The sequence below is a fragment of the Tachypleus tridentatus genome, chromosome 13 (genome assembly GCF_004210375.1).
Source record: "Tachypleus tridentatus isolate NWPU-2018 chromosome 13, ASM421037v1, whole genome shotgun sequence".
NCBI lineage: Eukaryota > Metazoa > Arthropoda > Merostomata > Xiphosura > Limulidae > Tachypleus > Tachypleus tridentatus.
Window position 1 is genome coordinate 65,304,612 of NC_134837.1, and position 26,609 is coordinate 65,331,220.

Sequence of the window (26,609 nt, forward strand, 5' to 3'; positions counted from 1 at the left end):
CCTTTCTAGGTCATTTTCAGGTTAACAAAGAAAGTTTGCAAAGCCGTTTTGAAATGCATTTTTTATTTCAAGAGGGTTTCTTCTCATCAAGAAAAGGCGTAACATTATTTAAGCTTTTATTCAATACGGCCTATATTCGATGAAGAGATAAATCAACGCTGCAACATGTATACGTTTTTCTTTAGTTTATTGAGAGCTAAAAAGGGTTGAGGGTACGACTTAAAGATAAAATCAACACTGTTGGTTAAACTGGTAACTACATATTGATAAGAATTATACTGCAAATATTCATTGATTAGTCAGCCACGCCGCGCTTTTTGTTCAGCTTAGAACAGTGTGGTGAGTAAAACAAAATACGTAACATAGTTAACCATTTATCCATTAAAAACTGTTTGGCCATAAATTTTGATTTCATTCAATTAACATGCACGTTCAATCGTTTTTCAGAGGCACCATTTTTCATACCAAAGGTGTTTCTGATTAGATATCGTGACTTTTTGTTAATAAACACCAACAAGCCACAACAAGTAAGAAAGTGACACTCGATAGTAACTCACATTAGCTTTAAGATCTCAACACTGTTATTTGAAAGACCTTTAGATAACCATCCAGATTATTTAAAATATATGGCGATGGTTTTTACTCTCTATAACAGTGTTAATTAATAAATTCCTTTATCGTAACGACATGGAATCTAGATAAACAGATTCTTGTTATCACCCTTTGCACTCTGGATAGTTGTACGAAAAATAATTTGCTTAAACTGATATTACGTGATGCTAAATTCACTTTAATTAGAATAATTTTATATCATTTAAGAAAATTATGCTTAAACGTTGGTAATGAATAATAACCGCCCTCTCGTACGATTCTTTTGAAAACCTGAGCTACAAACTGCTAATTTAGCTTGTTTGACCTAACCAATACTTTTGTATCTACACGTGCTTTCACCCTATAGTTTTGCTGTTCTGAATCAGAATCCCGAGTAAAAAAAAAAAAAAAAAACATTAAAAAAGGTCCAGTTTTACTCTTACGTGAAGATGTACTAAAACTTCAGACCGATAGTTTACGTCACATTTTGTTTAGGCATGCACAAAAGGTTTGGTTATATTTGAGCGGTTTTTGTTGGATAATTTTGCACTCGTGGATTATTTTTAGACCAAATCTTATGCCTATTTGTAGGTTATAAAGAAAAAGTAAGAGAGAATCAATCCAAAAATCGTATTTCTCAATGGATTACTTTGAACTTTGTTATATGAAGTAAAATTTCAGTAGAGCACATCCACTGAAAATACGTGATAGCTTGGATTACCAGTCAGGGCAACAGAATGTGGAATATTGTTAAACGATCCTGTTATTAACTCACGTGTGTCCTGCGGGTTGTTTTGGTGTTAAACCAATAAATAAAGGTTTGGTTTGAATTTCGTGCAAAGCTACACGAGGGCTATCTACACTAGCCGCCCTAATTTAACAACGTAAGACTAATGGGAAGGCAGCCAGTCATTACCACTTACCGTCAATTCTTGGGCTACTCTTTAACCAACGAATAGTGGGATTGACCGTCACATATAATGCCACCACGGCTGAAAGGGCGAACATGTTTGGTATGACGGGGATTCGAACCCACGACCTTCGGATTACGAGTCGAGTGCCTTAACTATTTGGCCATGCCGGGCTAAACACAATAGAAACCCTAGAACGCCAGCGAGCTTGTGGTCACTATGACCCCATACTACCTGGTGCTAATGATTGAAAATTTAACGCTGGTGGTATTCTGTGTTTTTGCAAGAATTGTGGATTAAGTTTGGCTTAACATGGAATTGTTAAAAAGACCGGAATCGAATGTTTAACATTATTGAAACTGAAAAACAGAAAAATCTGTATACAAAACAGTTTAGTGAAATATTAAATGTTGATTTGATCCCATATTTATTCGATTTGTAAATTTCTGTGTATGTATCCATATCATTATCTTTAATCTGAGTTACTGTTGTTCTCCAAGTTACTGTCCATTCTAATTTTGTTCGTTAATACACCGTTTATTATAATACAAATCATAATTATTATACCTAATAATTCGTCATATGATCTGACATGTATGAGACTAATGTATGTATTTTATAGCATTCTCATTCAGTCCTGTCAGAGTTGTAATTTTGAAGCACTTTACACAAGATGTCTGTATTCTATATCTTTCATTCATCTGTAGAACCATCGGATGAATGGAAATCAAACAATTACGTCAATGGTTAAGAACTGGATATAATTGTTTCAAACTGTTATTAGGATAATTTAGAACTCTTTCAAAACAATATTATGGTTGTTTGGACATGCGAGTAAGGCAGAGCATCCCTTTACATCATGACCAGTTGACGCTATGTATTGATTCTAGTTCACTGTAATAGTAGGGTACCTACTTTGAGGCTAAATCTAACTTTTGCAGCCGCAACTAGAAACTATGTCTGCATACGGACCGTTAGAAACATACTTCGAAAGTTCGGCATGTGTGTTCCACTCACAAAACAACTCGATAGGAAGGGTCTTATCGAATTCATCAGCATTCTGTAAAGATAAATTGCTTTACCATGAGATGATAGGAGTATAATTCTTAGGGAAAAATCTAAAGTTTGTGAAAATCGATTAAAACTATTTTTGTTTCTTTCAATTATATGGTGTATTTAGCGGTCGTGGAAGTATTTAGCTTTAACAAGAATCAACACTGGTGGAATTAGCGACCTCTATATAATGCTGAATGGTATCATACGTTGGGCATTATGTTCCCAGATACTGTGTACTACCATACATCGGTGCAACTGTCCCTTACTTCTTCCCTAATGGGCAATAACGTTTGACTCCAGGAGGGAGGATTGGCCGAGTAGAATGTCCTACATGCACTCTCATCGTGAAGCGCATGCGTGTGTGGAAGACTCGACAAAGTATGTCCGAACACTAAAAACATTAAGAAAACAGCCTTTTCTGAGGAGTGATTGCTTCTTTGTTTTGAATTTCGCACAACGAATAGTAAGATTGATCGTAATTTTATAACGCCCTCACGGCTGATAGGGCCTGAGGAGTGATCAAAGACATAACACAATGCATCACTAATCATTTATTTACATTTCACAGCGACAATAGACACCAGATATCTAATTTCGTGATGACGAGATACCCACTTCAAAGTAAAAATGTATCTCAAGACATCTAGTATGAATATTTTTTTTATTAAAATAAAGTACAGAAAAACGTTATAATCTTCTTAGCTCATCTTCAGGTCGAAACGTTGTTCTTTGTTTTAATACCCCTACAAGCTGTCTGGAGCTACAGGTGTCTAATTTGTATAAAAAAAAAACACTTAAGGTAATGGTTTAGGTTGTTTTATAGGAGTTTTTTTTCTTATCGTACGTCGAAATCTTACAAACTTTAACTATTATTTAACCGTTTCATCAAGTGTATTGAGATGAGTTTGGTAATATGCCTTTTGTAACACACCTTTAACGTGTTCACGTGCTCGTTATTGTACATGTACACATGTACCAGGTAATAAAGCATCGATTACCTTGCAAGTGTTTCTAAATATTAGATCTTATTCTGCTAAGAATTACTCGTTTCTGTAAACCCGGACAACTGGCACGGTTTCTTTAAGTAGGCTTACCGATTATCCGTCTTGTTCTTTAAGAATGAATACGATGAACAAGTGTGCAGTCGACATGAAAAGTTGATACCACAGTGAACAACAAGGCTAATTAACTTCCTCTGCCTTTCCCGAGGCCAAAACGCACTTTTCTCAAAAGTTAAAGTATTGCTTTCAGCAACGCGTTTTTCCCTCTTTCTTTTTATTTTTGTAATTTACAAGGCAGACTGAAAGCAAGAATTAGTCAAAGAAATATCGATCGAGTTGCCTTTAGTGTGAAAGAAACAAAATGTCTTCGTTTTATAGTGAGGATTTTTTACTTGTTTATTAACGAAGTACTTTTATGCTGGTAAAATTTGACGTGTTATCTTTCACATCTCAAAATTACGTAAATGGTAAAATAGCCCCTTATAATAAGTACTGTCGTTCTTTGCGTTTAAGTTTTGTTATCGAAGTATCAATTTTTTTTTTAAATTATTGGAAAACAATTTGTAATAAAATTGGTATAGTTTCATTTAACAAAATCATTCTTCGAGAAATGAGTTAATGAGAAAATAGTACGGTAGGACAAACGAGGTGAAACAGACTTCGTCACATCAGCCCGGCGCGTGCAGCATGCAAAGAATGAAGGGAAACGTTAATGCACACACTATGATATATACGAAAAGTAACTACACAAAGACCGATATCACTCAGTTTCTATTTGTTGCTACTTTCAGACTGCATTTCCATATTTTCTTAGCACTAAACTGCCACATTTCCATATTTTCGCAATTCTAGACTGTCACCTCCCTACATTTTTCTAATTCTCGACTTTCGTATCTTCCACATCTATGAGATCACACTTTTTTTCTTGCTCAGTAGTATTTAGTACAGTCCTTCCGTAACATCGTTGACGCTGCTCCCTTAATGTATTAGGCAGTTGCACTGTCGGTTTGGATATTTAAAACTATAATCTTTCCTGCCAAGACTGGCCAAGATACGTTGTTAGGCAACGCTGAAAATTCGTTTTTTTTTTTTTTTTTTATTATCGTTGATGTTGTTTCTTTCACTTTTAAACAGCATGAACAAAATCTTTATAATCTTAGCTCATGAGGAGAACGTAATATTTTTGTTACATTTATTAATAGGCCTAACTTTAGCATTTTCAAAATGAACTTTAACATTACGAATTTTCCTGCGATAATCTCACCTTAAGCACGAACATAATGACATTACATAAATAAACACAGCTTTATGTATAGCAGAGTGACCTGTAACAACGTGTTTATTTACACTTGTTATTATGAGCCTCTTTACTTACACACACACACACAAAGGTTAATGTGGAAAACGTGTCATGACTCGTTTTAAATTCAGTTTTAATACTTCTAATGTAGCTAACTTTCTTGCTGATATCCGATTACAGATACACCAGTTATGTTTTCGATTTGTTTTTATATCCCTAACCCATAAAATCACTTGTATATGACACGTTTTATATTCCTGAGAAATCAAAGAAAACATGCGCTTCTAAAGAGATGGGCACTACAGGGGGAGGGCTGTACAGCCCTAAATTTCACTCTAGCTCACCAAAGTTCATTCATCGTAGCAGTTTAAAAAAAAAATGTTATTTTTACGATTTTTTGTTGTAAATCGTACAAAAGCTTTAATTACCTACCCCCAACATTTTTTGTAGATCAAGTGAACAACAGTAGTCGGTTCTAATGTAATACTCATACCAGCCGTCTTTAGAATAACCGACAATTAAAATAAAGTTGAGGTTAACCTGAAGATGACCTAAGAAGATCGAAACGTTGTTCTGTACTTTATTTTAATTAAAGTTTTAATACCCATACCAGCTGTCTAGAGAATACATTTTCACTTCAAGTGGGTTTCGCGTCATCACCAAGTAGACGGTTCTAATAAGAAAGAGGACCAACCTCAGACTTGTACTGTTCAGCGATTAAATCATTTAGCACTGGTATAGCGGTATGTCTGCGGACTTGTACCTTTAGTAGGCAGAGCACAAATAGCCCATTGTGTAGCTTTGTACTTAACGTCAAACAAACAACAGTTGGTTAATGACTGAATGATAGTATTAAACTGATATTAACAACAGTGCGGATAAATACAATAAAAGCTATTACTGTCATCAAAGAACCCCTGTCTTCCAATACTTCAAATCAATTAATTAAGGAAGTGCTTCAACTTCATGTAGCAGGTCCGTATCCTAAGTTCAACATTGTCGCGACGAAAATATTTTATTGCGAATATAGTACTTACTACATCAGCCGTTTCACCTATTGTGAAAGAGCCATGTTTATCCGCTACTAAAACCAATATTTAAATAGGTAAAAACGTCTTGTTCCTGTTGATTGGAATCCTTTGAACTTCTTTCACGTATAAGTTCCCAGATTACCAACCTTAGTGGCACCTACTTGAGATTCAGATGGACTTTGTCACGAGAAACTAAGTCGGAGTGTTTATCCTTCCCCCGATCGATAGCGTGGTCCTAGCCGCAGGCACGAAACTGTATGTGGGCTTTTACAAGTGGGGGCTCGAAGATATTGTCAACGTTTCTGACTAACATACAAATGTGATAAGATCAGTTTCATGTAACAGTAGCTTGTTACTTCTCAGTAAAGGTTTTACACATAGTTTCTTCTTTAACATTAACCCGTAGTAAAGAATAAGGTGGTAAAACGTTAGCGCAAATAACAGGCACTGTCACAGTTTATTATTAGAATATATATAGTACAGAGGGAAATGTTCAAACTCCCAGTTTCCAGAATAGAAATATAACTGACGTCTACAGCCTGAATGCATGTTTGGCGCTATATCTTTGAAATGTACCTTTATACGTTAAAAATACGAGAAAATATATTTGTTTAAAACATAATATTTAAGTTTACAATTTGGTTTTAAAGTTGAAAAATCTAAGAATCGATGCATTAATATTAGTTTAGAAAGTACTTAACCAAACAGTTCCAGATAAATACGAAAAAAATCATCTCTCTGAATTGAAAATCAAAACATTGACGAGAGTTTCGGTAGAACGTAGCTAGTCATTCCACTAACTTTAAACTAACAATTTTGGTAACATTTGTTGTACTGATTGATTATTGGTCACCGTACCCTTACGTAGATCAATAACACCATGCAACACAAATTTTGTTCCTGGATAGTATGTGTTATTTCTTAATTAACCTAGTTTCTATGTAAAAGCGGGCAAATTTGCACATATTCATTTACATAAAGGTCTGAATAACACAACATATGAATCAAGATTTACATGTATTTATACTAAAGTTCTATAAAGTTTATAAGTTTATAAAGTTATAAAGTTATAAACAAAAATGTTTAGAAGTGAGTAGTTTTTCGAGATTTGTGACTGTAATGCAAGTCACTTTCACCTATCAGCCCCGAAATATAGTCTTCCATCATATTTTCGTTGTACGCTCCCAGATCACAAAAGCAAAGTTTGAAGAGAAAAATACGTCTTTTCCATTTGCTTTAGGCATAAGCAATTGGGAAATAACACTTTCCGCCCAGGAACAAGTAGTAAACATTTTGTTACATAGTGTAATCCGAAGTTACAACAAATTATTCCTCACGTACCAAAAAACAATTATTTCAGTTTTCTAAAGGGAGATTCCTGTGATCCTTTGTGTACAAGTGAAGAAAAATGTCAGATCTATGGTTCCTGTTAATTTAAAACGTATTTGAAATATACACTGCAAAATAAAAAATATATATATATTTTTATTCCAGTGCGCCACTATCACAAATCATCGACGTAAAACGTCAACGTCATATGTTCTCAGATTTTAGTTCAATCGAGAAAGTAACAACAATTTTGAATTTTTAATGTGCATAGAAATATTACCACGTTCTTCTCGATTACTGTGTTTGGAAAATAGTGGCTCACTACGCCTGTTTGTCCGTCTTTGGTATTTGGGTATATATAATTTTTATACCCAGGAGGGTCAGGTACACCAAGACCTCTTCATCCTTCCATTACATTGTTGAGATTGATTAGTATGGAGTAATAAACTTTAGATTGGTTCTTTTCAGGGCAATGTCCATTTATATTTTTCTTTTTTTTTGTGTCTATTACGCAGGTGGCTGTTTTAATTTAGCACTATTTTATTAATTATTATTATTTAAATTTGATTTTAATCAGGATGTATCAATTTAACAGGGAAAGGTGTTGGAAGCAATAGCACTCTAGATATTGATGTGCAATACTGTGAATTTATCCATATTTAACAGAGTTCATGATGTATGTTAACATTTGTGGTAGGTATTTTTCGATGTTTTTCATAATTATTTTATTGATTATATCTGTTAAATTATTTTCATTATTTGGATTTGTGTATTCTGTCAATATTTCTAGTTTACTACGTGTAACGCGCTTTGGCTTGTTTTGAATTTCGCGCAAAGCTACTCGAGGGTTGTCTGCGCTCGCCGTCCCTAATTTAGCAGTGTAAGTCTAGAGGGAAGGCAGCTAGTCACCACTACCAACCATCAACTCTTGGGTTACTCTTTTTACCAACGAATAGTTGGATTGACCGTAACATTATAACGCCCCCACGGCTGAAAGGGTAAGCATGTTTGCTGCGTCGGGGATTCGAATTCGCGACTCTCAAATTACTAGTCGAGTGCCTTAACCATCTGGCCATGCAGGACCATTTCAGCTATAACTGTTGTCACAAACCCAGATCCAGGTTGGATAAAGAAATGTTATTGAAGTACAATTACTTCCAGGTGTACGTAAACAAGAGAGGATATGTGGTCGTACCGCATACAAACGGGCTGATAATTCAATCTTGCAGAAATTATAAAGGGTTTGGTTCTAAAAGAATATATATCAATTTGATCTAAATTTTATTTCTGAAAATCTTTTGAAGTAAGATAATAAAAGAGAGCTGTTAACGTTTTGAATTCATTCACCAACTTAAACATTCGAACACATCAAGAAAACAGTGTTAAATTTTGTCTCACCTGATACACTTAGCACTCTTAACCTACATGAACCAAAAAATACACTTACAACAATTCGTTTGAACTTTAAAATGACATATCCGTATTTCAAGCAGAAAATTACAAGAGATGTTGCCTCTTGTTTGCGTTTGATAGCATCATTTGTCCTTTAGGCAGAACAGCAATACTGATGCTTTTATTAGTGTTTAATTATAACAATCTAATAGATTTTTATATAACTATTAACTGGTTACTAATCCCCAACATAATGACTTGATCTTTCTTCCTAAGGTAACAATAAATCTGTTTAACTAATGAACGTTGCTTAGTGTGACGGGGATTCGAACCCGCGACCCTCAGATTACGAGTCGAGTGCCTTAACCACCTGGCCAGGCCGGGCCCAAACTGATTATTAATCCTTGGTTTTGGTGGTTTAAATCCAAGATGGAAGTGTTCATTTTTCACTCTCCCCGTATACTTACTAACACATACATCGGAGTACCAATGGTGATCTCTATCTAGGTTGACATAAATACCAAATACCTATTTAACGAAGGACTTAAAATACACATCTTTGATTTTTTTTAATGTTATCGTTAGACCGATTTTATTACGAGGTCTGAACTCAATAGAAGAATACAAGAAAACCTAGTGATTTCATTAAGACAGTAGCTATAGGAAGTCCTCATGTTAAACAGCATGTGTAAAACAGAGCTTTGGGAAGTCGTCAAGATAAACAACATGTGTAGATATCTAGATCAGCTGGTGAATTTAAGCTTTAGTAATATTAGTTGTTTCCATAAACTAGTAACTAGACCGTTGATGAATATTAATTGTAATATTAGATACCATGAGCTGGTAACCACACTGTTGATAAATATTGCCTGTAATGCGAGTTACCATAAACTGGCAACCAGACCATTGTTGAATATCATCCGATATAAACTGTTATTGTCAGTATGTAATCTTAAATGTTTTCACAACAAAATCTCTGTAAAACTAAACACAAAACGTGAGATTTAAAGCTGATATCATTAGTGCTAATGACGTGAGCAATGTTGTAGGAAATCGATTAAATACACGTGTTTCATATTTGAACTGGACTAATAAGAAACACGTGTATTTAATCGATTAAATAACTGTTACCTCTAAACAATTGTGACACACAATGGATCTGTTGGAAATAGTTAACTTAGTATTATAGGTTCCTTAAAATTTTCTTCCTCTTTTTTTAAGTGTTATCCTCACTATCTTTATTATTTATGTATCATCGAATAAGTCTTATTGGTGAATTGCTGTCCAAAAGAGAGGGATCATTCAAGATTTTAAGGGGTTTTGTAGATAATGCGAAATGTCAAATATTAAAAGCCAGTTGAATGATTAAGCTGTACTAAATATCACAGACAGTCATGGCGAATCCAGTACCAGTTCTAGAGACCGCGTTGAGAATGTGACGTCATCAAAATAAACTATACATGACGAAAAATATTAAATCAGTTATAATAGCCAGAGGCAGTCCGGACCACCAAATAACACTGAAAGTACTAGATAAATTAATTCCTCTCCAGAAGGTGGCGTGGGTGCAGCAGCAAAACGTAGGCAGGAGGCACTACAGGGTGCTGGTAAACTTCCTGTTCTTAATAGAAAGTTTCATACAGTTAAGCATTTCTAAACATTTGTTTCGGTAAACATGGCATGTTTCTTTCAGTCCTTTACTAAATTAATATGTTCTGGTGTAGGCTTACTAAGATTTCTTGCCTACACCTTGCCCCTGCAGTGGCCCCCTAGAGTGTGTCTGTACCTTCATAGAAGACTAAACGTGACTGAGAATTACGAGGAAATCAGGAAACTAAGGGCGTGGCTCTGGCCTCATAATCATCAGATACTATTAGCGATTATCATATTAGGTTGACCAGTACAGAGCAGCATAGTGGTGGGGAATACACATCCAGTTCAGAAGGTGAACGGGGACATTTAAGCCGCCCACTTTGCCTAAATATATGAGTTGTACTATAGTGAAAAAGAAAAAGAAAACAACAACAACAATGAAAAACCTAAATAACAAATTCAACTCTCATGCTGTGTGTTCCAAGCTCCAGCCACGTGTATGCGGTGCCAGACTGCTTGGCGTCCGGATTGCAGTGGAATTGTTCCTGATATTTGCTGCGGAGAAGTTGCCTTCACAACATGAATTGTCCAGTTTAAACACACAACTATTTAAGTACAAACAGCTCAGCCCCACAAAGACGATCTTCAATTGTTCTGTCTCTACTTAATGACTAAAGATATTTGTTAGATATTCTACCGCCTTATCCAATGTTCTGTTGGCAGCTGAAGTTGAATCGCAGAAAAATGATAAAAATATTCGAATTTATGTGTTATAAAAACATCATTTTTAAACAGGACAAAAAACATTGAAAAAAAAGGAACCAAGTAAATAAAAAAAATACATTTAACGGACATTATCCTTTGGTGGACAGAGGTTACCAAATTTTGGTTTTATTCTGTGAAGCCAAGGTATTGAAAGGAACAGGGTTTGATTGATAAAAATGGGCTCTGCTTTGGGTACAGTTTGCTTTGAATTTCGCGCAAAGCCACACGAAGGCTATCTGTGCTAGCCGCCCCTAATTTAGCAGTGTAAAACTAGAGGGAAGGCATCTAGTCATCACCACCCACCGCCAGTGTTTGGGCTACTCTCTTACAAACGAATAGTGGGACTGACCATACACAATAGGGCGCCTACTGCTGAAAGGTCGAGCATGTTTGGTATGACGTGGATTCGAACCCGCAACCCTCGGATTACGAGTCGGATGCTTTAACCCAGCTGGTCATGCCGGGCCGGTGCGGATAGAATCTTAAAACATTGAAAATACGCCTAACTAGAGAAATTTATCTTGGACGGAATATCCATTGTTATCAATACCAATAAAATGAAAATTATAAATTTGATTTGTAGTTATTGAGTATATATATAAAAAATAAAACAAATCACTGTTTAAGTAAGCTGGTTTCTTTCCTTAAGTTGAAGTGAGGTTTTTTAGTGTTATCAGATATGACAGTCGATTGTTACTACGTTTCGTGACTAATTACATAGAAATCGTTTGAATCTAAATCTTGATTTATTCGAATACTCGTTAAAGAGACGATTTGTTTTTAATTTCGTGCAAAGCAGCTACACGAGAGCTGTCTAAGCTAGCCGTCTCTAATTTAGCAGTGTAAGACAATAGGGAAGGCAGCTAGTCAGCACCACCCACCGCCAACTCTTGGGCTACTCTTGTACCAACGAATAGTGGGATCGACTGTAACTTTACAATGCCCCCACAGCTGAAAGGGCGAGTATGTTTGGTGTGGCGGGGATTCAAACCCACGGCTCTCGGATTACGAGTCGAGTGTCTTAACCATCTGGCCATGCCGAGGCTTTTAGGTAAAAAGCAAGAATTTAGATCAATTCGTTTATTTGTTTTAGAATTTCACGCAAAGCTACACGAGGGCTATGTGCACTAGCCGTCCCTACTTTAGTAATGATAGCCTGTAGGAAAGGCAGTGGGTCAACACCAGTCACCATCAATTCTAGGGCTACTCTTTGATTAAAGCATAGTCGGATTGACTACGGCGGAAAAGGCGATCATGTTCGGTAATGAAAATTCGAAACCGCAGCCGTCAGATAAATTTGTTGAAAATAAAATGAACAAGAAGAAAACACCAATTATCTCTTACTGACTTACACTCAATTACTTGTGGACAGAAGCTGTGGTTGGATATGGAAACTGAAAATGCGTGCGTGCGTGCGCGTGTGTGTGTGTGTGTGTGTGTGTGGATAGAAACGTGGCAAAATTTGTTTGCTCCTAATTTTGTAATTTTGATGGAGAGCTAGCCAATAACCCATCACCAACTCTTGGGCTACGCTTTAACCAGCAGATAGTGGGATTGATCATTACATTGTAACGACATCACGGCTGAGTGTTTGGTGATGGGGTTCGAATCTTCGGCTCGTAGATTGCAAGTCGTGTGCTCTAATCATTAGTGCCACGCCTAAATCCTTAGCGAAATGATAAAAAAATTACGCTTGAATGAGTAATTCAAGCAGATATATTACTAAAACTCGCTTTCAAAGACAACGTACAAATTTATTTCCAACTTAGAAACAAGAAGGCATTAGGCAAAGAACTTTGTAATACTACATGCACAATTTAAAGTATAGAGAAACATAAATAACACTAATTTTAATAACGTAAATAACTTTTCAATACAAAAAGAAAATATTTTTACTGTGAAATACAAGAGTTAGTAAAAATATGTGATCGGAAGTCTGTAGGATTTCGTTAACTTGGCAGCTGTCATACAGACGGCTTAAGACTGTGTCCGAGATAGTTGTCCTATCGTGTAGTCCCCATCCCAACTATAAAAAGTAACAAAAATAATAATAATTTTGAATCAATTTCTAATACGCTTCTCACAGGTGATCTATTTTGATAAGACTCATGTGCTATTTTAGATATTTCAGGGCTAACAATAATGAGAAATGTTAGAATAACAGTAATAAAAATGTAGATAAGACAACTATTAGAATAACAGTAATAAAAATGTAGATAAGACAACTTTTAGAATAACAGTAATAAAAATGTAGGTAAGACAACTATTAGAATAACAGTAATAAAAATGTAGATAAGACAACTATTAGAATAACAGTAATAAAAATGTAGATAAGACAACTATTAGAATAACAGTAATAAAAATGTAGATAAGACAACTATTAGAATAACAGTAATAAAAATGTAGATAAGACAACTATTAGAATAACAGTAATAAAAATGTAGATAAGACAACTATTAGAATAACAGTAATAAAAATGTAGGTAAGACAACTATTAGAATAACAGTAATAAAAATGTAGGTAAGACAACTATTAGAATAACAGTAATAAAAATGTAGGTAAGACAACTATTAGAATAACAGTAATAAAAATGTAGGTAAGACAACTATTAGAATAACAGTAATAAAAATGTAGGTAAGACAACTATTAGAATAACAGTAATAAAAAATGTAGGTAAGACAACTATTAGAATAACAGTAATAAAAATGTAGGTAAGACAACTATTAGAATAACAGTAATAAAAATGTAGATAAGACAACTATTAGAATAACAGTAATAAAAATGTAGATAAGACAACTATTAGAATAACAGTAATAAAAATGTAGATAAGACAACTATTAGAATAACAGTAATAAAAATGTAGATAAGACAACTATTAGAATAACAGTAATAAAAATGTAGATAAGACAACTATTAGAATAACAGTAATAAAAATGTAGATAAGACAACTATTAGAATAACAGTAATAAAAATGTAGATAAGACAACTATTAGAATAACAGTAATAAAAAATGTAGATAAGACAACTATTAGAATAACAGTAATAAAAAATGTAGATAAGACAACTATTAGAATAACAGTAATAAAAATGTAGATAAGACAACTATTAGAATAACAGTAATAAAAAATGTAGATAAGACAACTATTAGAATAACAGTAATAAAAATGTAGATAAGACAACTATTAGAATAACAGTAATAAAAATGTAGATAAGACAACTATTAGAATAACAGTAATAAAAATGTAGATAAGACAACTATTAGAATAACAGTAATAAAATGTAGATAAGACAACTATTAGAATAACAGTAATAAAAATGTAGATAAGACAACTATTAGAATAACAGTAATAAAAATGTAGATAAGACAACTATTAGAATAACAGTAATAAAAATGTAGATAAGACAACTATTAGAATAACAGTAATAAAAATGTAGATAAGACAACTATTAGAATAACAGTAATAAAAATGTAGATAAGACAACTATTAGAATAACAGTAATAAAAATGTAGATAAGACAACTATTAGAATAACAGTAATAAAAATGTAGATAAGACAACTATTAGAATAACAGTAATAAAAATGTAGATAAGACAACTATTAGAATAACAGTAATAAAAATGTAGATAAGACAACTATTAGAATAACAGTAATAAAAATGTAGATAAGACAACTATTAGAATAACAGTAATAAAAATGTAGATAAGACAACTATTAGAATAACAGTAATAAAAATGTAGATAAGACAACTATTAGAATAACAGTAATAAAAATGTAGATAAGACAACTATTAGAATAACAGTAATAAAAATGTAGATAAGACAACTATTAGAATAACAGTAATAAAAATGTAGATAAGACAACTATTAGAATAACAGTAATAAAAATGTAGATAAGACAACTATTAGAATAACAGTAATAAAAAATGTAGATAAGACAACTATTAGAATAACAGTAATAAAAAATGTAGATAAGACAACTATTAGAATAACAGTAATAAAAATGTAGATAAGACAACTATTAGAATAACAGTAATAAAAATGTAGATAAGACAACTATTAGAATAACAGTAATAAAAATGTAGATAAGACAACTATTAGAATAACAGTAATAAAAAATGTAGATAAGACAACTATTAGAATAACAGTAATAAAAATGTAGATAAGACAACTATTAGAATAACAGTAATAAAAATGTAGATAAGACAACTATTAGAATAACAGTAATAAAAAATGTAGATAAGACAACTATTAGAATAACAGTAATAAAAATGTAGATAAGACAACTATTAGAATAACAGTAATAAAAATGTAGATAAGACAACTATTAGAATAACAGTAATAAAAATGTAGGTAAGACAACTATTAGAATAACAGTAATAAAAATGTAGGTAAGACAACTATTAGAATAACAGTAATAAAAATGTAGGTAAGACAACTATTAGAATAACAGTAATAAAAATGTAGATAAGACAACTATTAGAATAACAGTAATAAAAATGTAGATAAGACAACTATTAGAATAACAGTAATAAAAATGTAGATAAGACAACTATTAGAATAACAGTAATAAAAATGTAGATAAGACAACTATTAGAATAACAGTAATAAAAATGTAGATAAGACAACTATTAGAATAACAGTAATAAAAATGTAGATAAGACAACTATTAGAATAACAGTAATAAAAATGTAGATAAGACAACTATTAGAATAACAGTAATAAAAAATGTAGATAAGACAACTATTAGAATAACAGTAATAAAAATGTAGATAAGACAACTATTAGAATAACAGTAATAAAAATGTAGATAAGACAACTATTAGAATAACAGTAATAAAAATGTAGATAAGACAACTATTAGAATAACAGTAATAAAAATGTAGATAAGACAACTATTAGAATAACAGTAATAAAAATGTAGATAAGACAACTATTAGAATAACAGTAATAAAAATGTAGATAAGACAACTATTAGAATAACAGTAATAAAAATGTAGATAAGACAACTATTAGAATAACAGTAATAAAAATGTAGATAAGACAACTATTAGAATAACAGTAATAAAAATGTAGATAAGACAACTATTAGAATAACAGTAATAAAAATGTAGATAAGACAACTATTAGAATAACAGTAATAAAAATGTAGATAAGACAACTATTAGAATGGATACACGTCTTTAAACTCAGACTCATCATCTTCATTATCCAAGACAACAAGAGCTTTTGTTTTTACAGGAAGACCACAAACGATTCTGTTCGCTTCCATTTTTATGTTATGGAAGCTTTATTTTACCACATGGCTTTCTTTCAATCGATATCACACGCACTCACGAATATATCAACTTTATTTATTACACTTTTCACTTGCAAGTACTTGAAAGCATGGGTCGTCATCTCGTTTCTCTAGTGTTCTATAATAATTTTCTAAGCTTTAAAACTCTTGAATAACTCTCCAGTGAAAGGCATACATATCGTCTTCCCTTATTGAAAGTCATTTTCCTAATGTTACGTATCCCAGGTTTACCACCAGTATAGGACGAATTAAGTCACGAATTTAGGGCTAATATTTCAGTACCGTTAAAAATGAAGCAAGCAATGCAGCATTTGGTGATATTAAAGAAATAAGTCAGATTTCTGTAGCTTAATGACATTTTAGATGTATGGCATTTCTGAATGTCATTTAACCACCACAGAGAATGAGTCCAGAAGTTAATATTAAACTATAAGACTCGCACATCTACAATAGACATTCCAACTGTCAATAGCCCAATTTCGGCTTCTTTTCTTGACTTCCCTGTCTTCAGGGTTAGTGATGAGGTGACGTGATGAATCGAATGATAGATGTAACTTAATCCTTATATTCTGAAGATTTTATGGTTGAGTATTAGAAATTACGAGTCAGCAATGAACGATATAGTTCTAAATTATGATTACCTGTACAAAAATAATAATAAAAACCATGTTAGCAGGTGTCCGACACAGTTTAACTATGCCTAAAAATAGAATGCATAAATGACCAAGTATCTCTAGGAATTCCATGTTACTTTATTGGAAGGAGGACGTACTTCATCGTTCGTATTATCATGAGAGAGGATAAACTTTATACAAGTTACTCTCAGTGGACTGTAAGTGAAATGAATTTCTCATGACTTCAATAACTGCACTAATGAACGAGTCTAGAAAATTTTCAATTATTCTGTCTTAAGTCAGGTATTTCGTCACAGTACGAATAATTAGAGCTTCCCAGACCACACTGTTGAATTAGAGGAAATGTGGAAACAATGCAGAGATTTGGGATAATGTGCAACAAAAAAACTTTGAAATAATCCCTTACTTGTTCCAGTCTTACTCAAAATGATACATGATCTTATACAAAATGTAATGAAAGAGTTTGACCCCAAACCGGTCAAGAGATGACGGAGTTATGAGCTAAAAAGTTTATATTTGAAACAAAAAACTAAAAAAAGTCAGCAGAGCCGTTCTATGTGTTGCTATGAAGTGGTTAAAAAAAATATTTTTAGACCTCTATGCTGAATTACAGCAACTAGGACTGGCCCTGAACATAATGAAATTATCTCAAAACTGTAGAATTAATACAAGTTTTCAAAATATGCATAATTTGAACTCGAGCAAAATAAAATAACGTCATCGTACACCTACCCAATCAGGTTTACAAGTTAGTCTTATAAGTTTCTATTGGATGTTGGAGAATGAATTATTACCATTAAAAAAGACGCCAAGTGAGACAATTGGTGATTATAGTAAGCTCAATAAAGGTAACTAAATATCTGATGTCGTGATCAGTTACTGTTTTCTTAATATAGATAAACTGTGTTGTATTCTTACAAAGACATTAACCCGAAAACAACAAAACCACGAGATAGAATTAAAGTGGAGATACATTCACAATCACTTCTAAAATAAACACTTGTTCCTTCAGTTACGTTTATATACGTATCTATTGTACCACCTTGTCTAAGTTACAGCCAACTAATAGTAAATTAGTTTCAAATGAAAATGTACTAGATATTTATTTAAAATCTCTAGTAACTGCTTTAGGCTCCAACATTTCAAACGAATCACATAAAAGTTTCACCTGTAGAAAAACGTTGCAAGTATCTTTCGCGTTTTAAACAAGAACACTGCAAATAAAGTATTGGGCGTCGGCTTCTGTACACCCCTCCGACATATAATAACTGCTTGCCCTAATGTAGATATCACGTAAATGACAACAGTTTGTGGGTGGGTTCATTATGTAAAAATAGGGGTTTTTCCAGTGAACTACAATAGAATATTTCGCCCGACGTTGCAGCTCATGACCAATTTTATCATTTTTTCTAAAGTAAACTTAAGGATTATTTTATTTTATTTTTCCCGAGGGAAGTAAGAGAAATCCTATAAGTAGTTGTGATTGTTCTACAAGTTAAAAACGCTGAAACTAGACAAGGAAATTTCAAATTACGAATGTTGCAAGATATTCTGTTAACATTTTTTAAATGGGCACTAGGAATCAGTTGTGTGCTACGCTGCTTACAGAAAGCAAAACAAAGATACTACGACTCTGAAAGCCTTACAACAAAGTTATACAAAGGAAATTACACTGCAAAAGTATTGTCCAAATTCATGGTCATCAAACAGTGTATGGCTAGACATGGATTAAACATTTTTTGTTGTCTTACAAAGTTTATAGTACACTCTGGGAGAATTTACATATTTTGATAATAAAGTTTTGATATTGAAATAGGCTTAAATACATTAAATAAGGTGGAATTCGAAAGTAGACAAGGAAATTTCGAATTACGAATGTTGCAAGATATTCTATCGATCCATAATTGTTTTTCGGTTATTGTTTTGATACTGAAATAGGCTTAAATACATTAAATAAGGTGGTTAATTGAATTCGAATTTCGTTCGCGATTATGCAAAGCGAAGCTAAATAATCTAATTACCGGATGGTACTGTTTTTTTGGTGTTTTTTTTAATAAGTTTGATTTTCCCACAGCAAGAAAATAGAGCTAGCTTTGTGAAAAGTGAAACTTTAGCAACGTTTTGAAACAACGTATACATTTAATGTGAAGTTATAATTTTTATTACATTACAGAAGTTTAATAAGAACTTTATTTTCAAGTTATTACAGCAGGTTTAACGAATATTATTTCACTTCAGTTAAAAGAGTATTTAATACTTCGTTCATTACAATTATCACATTGACAAATTACAAAGTTTTAACCTCTTCGTCACCAATGGCTTAAAGACATTTTCACCTATTATTTTCTATTGTTGCTTTCTAGTATACTCAAGATTGAATAATTTGTAAGCGTTGCTTATTATAATAGGATGAATGAAAGGGAAATTGAGAAAATCACAACACAGTCATCCGTAATAAAACTTTGACGCCTTTCGCTATAAAGGAAATGTAACGAGAGAGACGACGACGACAGACAGACAGACAGACAGTGTAGACAGATAAACTGCATGTATGGTATAGAACGAGACGACGTCGGACGAATAAATAAACGGATAAAATAAAAGAAAGTTTTATTAAACAAGAAATTAAAGAAAAGAGAACTCACTATAAAAGCATAGAACTGTTATTGGATATCGAAAACAAGGTTCTCTAGTCACAAGAACCATAATGGTGACCACAAGTTAACATACATTTTGTGTAAAATCTGTGGCGGAAATTGAAACAGTCGCCTAGATTTTCTTTTCGGTATTTCTGTCGTAATTAGAACTTAGCCAGGAACTGTGTTATTAGTTTAATATATACTGGTTCCAAGCCTGACGACACCAACGGCTCGTCCATTATGAAATACACCGATTCGTTGCACGGAGCCACTTCGCTGTGTAAGGTGATGGTTCTTATAAGGTTTCGGGTAATCTGAGTGTTAATGTTTCTTTCTTGATTCCCCTCGAAGCTATCGACGCATAACCTAATTAGCAACTGATAGACTAGAGGGAAGGAAGTTAGTCAACAGCATCCACCGCCAATTCTTGCGGTACTCTTGTCTCATTGAATAGTGGGATTTGACCGTCATGTTTAGGGAGAATCGACAGCCTCAAAGTGCGAAACGCGTTTTTGCGACAATAGTTAGATAACTGGAATATAATCAATTAGTGTGAAAAACAAGGTAGAATGGTTGATGCAAACTTAACTTCTCTGAGCAAAAGACACAAAATATTAAAAATAAAGATATTAAATGATAAAACATACTTTGTTGTCATACAACCAAAATACATAGTTATGATAGCCTTAGGGTCTGGCAGTTAAACTGTTGTTTATTTAAATAAATGTTTGAGCAAATTTTAAAATATAAAGTTAATTTAATGCCACATACATTAAAACAACGAGTTCCAAACGCCTCTGCATTAAACTTAACAAACATTATACATACATATTAAAATTGTGTTAAAACAATGGTCTGTGTGAAACGTTCTATATGTTTTAGTTTTCGTTGCATAAATTTATAGAACTGTAAAATTATTATGCACTCATCATTTAAAATAGAAACTAATACTTATAGATTAATATCTTTCACGGGTAGACTCAATATCGAATGAGACTTTTTGTCCCGTGATTGAAAAGGAATAATGGTTCGAAGGTGAGCCACACATACTGAACAACTCCGAGCAAGTGTTATATCAAACTTCAAAATTAGACAAGGAAGAACAAAAACCAACATTCTCTTTCAACGTTATACTTGGGCGTTTCTCATCTTTTGACTCATTTGAAATGTGTACCTAAGAACTTATCCTGCAATAAATTATGTTGTAAACAGGACTGTCATATTGTGTAAGAAGAAGGGGGGGGGTAACTAAGTTTATATATGAGGCGTGAATAACATGGGTTTTAAACAAAGTTTTACATTTCGTCTTGTTTTTAAAAGAAATTGTCCCCGACATACTATGGATTAAGACGTTGGAGTTATTAATAATGTAATGATAATATACAGGATGACCCAAAAATATCTTGCTCTATAAGAAATGGAGACTTTTCTCGTGATTTGTTCCACGTGAAACCCCTTCAGGTTTCTTCCTTCTGTATAGTTAAACTTCTAATAAATCCTGTATACGCCATTTTAATAATATGATACGTGTTTTTACCTATTCGTATTTGTCTGTAATAGGACGTTACGTATTCGATAAGCCAGCGAGTATAGAAACAAAAAAATGTAATAAGAGCAACGTTCCAATGTTCTTTTAGGCAGCTTCGATTTCAAATGCGATAATGAAGCATCTTGAAAGAAGATTCTAACGAAACAACAAGTCCCCAGAGATAAATTTCGCTTGTCATAAATGCATTTACTTTCCTCTAAAACTTAAAGGTGATTAATTGTTAATGGATAATAAAGTAAGATCTTATAGTCATGAAAAAAAACAACACAATTATAAACCATCACGTAGAATAACATGACAAGCAGACAAGAAGATTGACATTAACATTTGCCCTCCGGTTGATCACTTTATTACTCTCGCAATAAAGTTTTTAGTATTATTGTTATTAATAATATTGAGCATCGGAAAGGCCGAGCAACTTTCTGCATTTAATAGAGCGTGCAGTAGAATGTTCTTATGTTTAATATGATGTCATTTTGGTTTTTAGCTTTAATCAGAAATATCGAGCGAAGACTGGAGAACACGGAAATTGCTAAATCGTCTAACCTGCGAATCTGATTATTGAGATGGAAGATATACATCAGCGATAGATTAAAATTTGTAGCCGATGCGAGTTCTTATGCAGCTCGAAATTTAGTAAACAGGACATTGTACTTAGCCTAGTTTAGACATCATGACGAAAACCATTAAACATCAGCGTAAACATAAAACATTTAGTACGAATATCAAAGTCACTCATACTGGATATTAGAATATTGACTGAGACATCCTCGCTTCGTTATTAAGTCAACGGTATGTTCGCAGCCATATTTGAGCCCTACTTTCCCGTTGGGTGTGTTAGGTTATAAGAGTGCATTTATCGTCAAACAATAAATAAAATAAATTTTAGGTTGTTGGAAAATAATCGTATATGTTAATGTGCTGTCTCAATTAGTTCAAAATATTCCATTCAAAATGTTTCATGTAGAGAACTTGGCTCAATCAAAATTAGGCCTATACAGGAAATCAAATCAGCAATATATCATCGTGAAATATCGGTAATAAAACTGTATCAGCTATATAAAAAATATATATTTTGTAGGCCAGTACTTTCTCAATAATATTTTACGATCGTTTTCGTCATTTAATAGTTATTTGTTTCTTTTATTCTATTTTATATATATATATATATATATATATATATATACACACACACACACACACACGAATTTTATCGGTACAAGTCAGAAATACGCTGACCCCTTACTACTGTAGGTTTTAAGGGTAAACGGTTAAAATATGGTTAAATGCTTAGGTTTATATTCAGGTGTGGCAAGAAATCTTGATACGAAGTGATGAAAACGTTTACAATACGTATATAAAAATAATACAATTCTTATGTCTTCCGTGATAGATCATTCGGAGAATTTTTATTTTTTAAACAATAATTTCGAGTTACCTCTCATATCTAGCAAGGTTAGGGAATGCGTTACTGTTACTGTGCTGTTTACATGTGTCACAGAACGGCTTTGAATACTTTGACTAAAGTCTTACTCAAATATTTTCATGATCTGTCTAGTAAACCACCATTATTTCTCGAGTGTTTTGTTTTACTAAAATATTTTTAGAACTGATTCTAGTAAACCGTCTTCAGTAAAACACGTTTCTTGTTTGTGTTTTTAAAACAACTGGAAGCTTGCATTTCCATTATTTAATGCATTATATTATGTAAATTCTGAAGCAACTCGGTGACTATGTTCGATTTATCCAGTTTTCAAATAAATGATTACATTCCCCAACACTTTGAAAATTAATAGAAATTTAAGGTTATTAGCAGAGAAAATAATTATATTATTAATTATATTTAATCTTGAAATCTTTAGAAGAGATTGATAAAAAAAAGATTCAAATCTCGGAGTTTCACTTAAAGTGTAACTGTTTCTAGAAACAGACCGTTGGGGGAGCGTCTTTTAGTGCGTACGGTTCTAACCAAGCTCATCTTGACGCTCTAATTAAAAAGTGCATTCTTTTCAGTCTTTACTTCATTGAAACGTGAAATAGCAATATTTGTTGTTTAGCTCTTTTATACCCCATGCCACCACCACCACCACCATTGAGTATCGAATAGCACTAACACTTATTTTGTCTTGCTATTGTTGTTTTCTCAGTGTAAAACTACACAGTGGACGATCCGAATTCTGTCCACATCTTTGCAAGTTCTAAATCTATAATATATTGTTAACCGAGCTGGTTTAACCTACCATCATTTCGATTCATATTTGTGGTGAAGTTAACATTAATAGTTAGGTTCACTAATAACTGACTAATATGTACCTAAATATAATTGTTTTTATGAATAACTGTATTTGACGTTAGCATGCGTTGCGAGTACTTCGTTCAAACTCCAAGTAGGATATTTTGATTTACATTTTAACCAATCGCGTTTACTATTACTCGTTTCTCTTTAGGTTCACTATTACCGTATGTTAGGTCGAAATGGTTAGCAAGTGAAACCTCAAGAAATTTCGTTTTTATTTGTGATATGAAAGATCTATTAAACATTCAGGTAAAGACGTGAATCTCAACACGTTGCACGTTTATGTTGTTATGTTTATACCACAATGGGATTGTGAAAGATTCGATTGAGTGTGTTTTGTTCTATAAATTCTTCTGGTATCATTGGTAAACAGACTGAAACTGTGTATCACTCACCTAAAACTTCCATGTGTCTGAAGAAGCCAGAATGTAGCGAGAAGAAGCGTAAATCCTGCGCTCCGCCGCCTTATCATCTTCAAAAATCCAGGGGCATCCTCCCCTTTAGAACAGGGGCAGCTAGGTCGACAGAATGACTTCGGGAAACTTGACCGGTTTCTGAGTTAATGCTCGCCCTCACGTGGTTGATTAAGTTAAGCGAAACTGTAACAGCGGAGAGTAATAAAGACACGGCACATTTTATATACGGTCTTTCAAGAGGCTTTTTCGGCGTACACCCCCGTTCTAAGCTTGGCGCAATACATTACAATAATTAACATTCCTCCAGTGGTTATACTTATTGTCCAATCGGTACCTGGGTATCGTTTCGTCTAATGCCTGAATTCCGAGCACGACACTTTGAGGCAGGAGATTAAGAGGCCGCCTTTCAAGTGGCCGTTCGCATTGTGCCTTATAGCTCGGTCATGATTGGCTGGTTTGTTCTCGCGGAACAAGGTAAGCTCGGGCGCTACCAACGGTTAAGTTTACATTCTCAGTGGTAGGCAGGCAAGACGGGTCGTGACGGGCGCGTGGTTCGAGAATCTCTCATCTCAGGAGAGTCACACAACCCGCACAGTCATAGAGAAGATCGCTTCTGGACTTACGTGCCGACACTAAATCACCCATAAAAATGGCCCGAGACATCTCTTAACTGACAAACTCCTAATAAGGGTGGTTGAATTTCAAACAACCAGGAATGCTGAAAGGTCTTGAGGCGAGTGAAACTCCTTTTTTTCCCCACCCACCTCTAGGTGGCATAGGTGTTAGGTGCTCGCCACCGTTGGTTGTCTTTTGTATAATCACTTAGAAGAAATAACAGATTAACATTCAGTTTGAAGAGTTATTTATCAGAACAGTTTTCTTTGTGTTGTTTTGTTCCACAAACCATTCCTTTAACTCACGTGTGGGTTTCTTTCTTACCTTATATTTTCGTCAAAAGGAAATTATCGCAGTAGCGACGAACATCGAAACGTTCTGTCAATAAATTCATTACCTTACATGTATCGGGAACTACAACCGTATTCAACGATTCTCCCATGTAAAGCATTTACATAGTGTTGTAAAAAGTACCCTCACTATTTAGTGCTACACTGTGATATCACCATGTAAAAAACGCTTGAGATATTCAGAGGAATAAATATTTAATCCTTCAGTTAGATTTGATTGATTACAATTAACATTTTATCTCAATATCAGACAAAAAATAAAGTATAAATCTTTGCTTTGCAACAAGACGAAGAACTTTTGTATTGAGGGCACTTAGAGTTTCAAACAAATAAGTATACTGAATGTTGCTTGTATGGACTTGCATAACACAGAATAACCATGCAATGTCGCTGTTTAACTTTTAAAATTTGTTGTTTATTACTATCGTTACTGCATATTATAATGAGTTAGTAATGCTCTATGGCGTTGTCCAGTTTGAATCATGCTACACTGTTACCAAGTGTATTTTTGTCACGTACATTAAAATGAATAAATTGTTTGAAGTTTTAAAATTTACATCTTAGAAGACGAAAGTAGTTAAAGATAAAATAACTTGAAATTAATGGTTCTTTTTGCTCGAAATAGTAATAATATAAAAAGCAACAAAACAGACAAAAAACAGATAATATAGAACATTGGAATGCAGTAATATTACTCCAGTCGACTTCTTGCAACTTTGTGATAAATATGAAAGCTTAAGAATGACATCACCACCAGGGTAATAATTATAGGAAATATAAATATACTAGGAACGAAACAAAGAAGAATTTGGTTTATACTGGCGAACATATTTTTCGAAAACAGTTATCATATGTGATACTTCTCAGCTAAGCCTAATCTAGAGAGACCTGTAATAAATATACGCAAAAAAAGGAAAGTTGTTATGATATTTCTGGATTTCGAATGTTAACGTTTTAGCGCATTTTAAACGAGTTGCTTTGCAACTGGAAGATTCAAACAATATTCTGGAAGACGTGTAAAGAATTTAGTTTTATGGCCACTTACGTTGTGGCGTTTGATCAGGCCAGTGCTAACTTTTACATTTCTTTGTGTTTTGTTTTCTTTAAAATAAGGGCCATCGTAAATCTCTGAAGACGAAGTTCGGGATGCGTGACACATTTTAGTCGAGATCTTTGTGGTCGCCGTAATTTACAGAGCTGATGGTTTTTAAGCTAAAGATGACAGCCACCTATTACCGTTACTAAGCCTGATGAGAGGTAAAACCTTTTTATCTTTGATAAGTAGGGAGTAGTTCGAGTAGCTGGGCAGAAGAGGGAGGTGGGGTGGGGGCTGAGCTTACAAAGACAGAGTTAAACGTAAAGACAAAGCTCGTACAGGGTGCGGTGACGAGGGGTTTACAAACACCATGAGAAGGGGGTTATTTACTGTGACACTCCTTACCCCTTGTTATCCTGTTGTTAAGGGCACTAAAACTCTATAGAACCTATACAGTATTTGGAGATCTCTTGGAGTGATGGGTTACCCTAAAAATGTATAGTTCTGTATGCGATTAGATCTTACTTTTTGGATTTCGTTTATTCAATTGCTGTTTGGAGTAAAGTAAACACTGCCGTTTAGGGCTCGCTACTAACTGAACATTACGTGTATGAATAGAAGTTGTAGATGAAGAAATTTAACACATATTGTAATTGTTTGTCTGTACTATCGTTCTTTTGTTTCTGCGTCGATTGTTTTTTGAGTATTGTGTGTTTACCCTTGAATTTTAACAGACTTTGTGTTTAAGGTATGAAGGTGTACACTACCTGTTCATTGTTTCACTGTAATTGTAAGGACAGTACGATG

General features: G+C 33.5%; 1 protein-coding gene across 2 annotated transcripts in view; it reads right to left on the minus strand.

Annotated features, from left to right (window-relative positions):
• Positions 1–24,465, minus strand: part of LOC143239304 (protein Wnt-7b-like) — a 99,467-nt gene extending 75,002 nt beyond the window's left edge. Inside the window, exons 1-2 of one of the 2 annotated variants that reach the window (XR_013021109.1) lie at positions 23,781–24,465; positions 12,709–12,995 (exon numbers count right to left, since the gene is read on the minus strand). Coding sequence is in view for 1 of the 2 variants with exons in the window: in XM_076480234.1 (XP_076336349.1) it covers positions 23,781–23,857 (77 nt within the window). In the remaining variant the exon portion in view is untranslated. Of the gene's footprint in view, positions 1–12,708; positions 12,996–23,780 lie in introns of those variants that run through there. The other variant, XM_076480234.1, reaches the window with a different exon arrangement.
• Between the last annotated feature and the right edge of the window lie 2,144 nt (positions 24,466–26,609).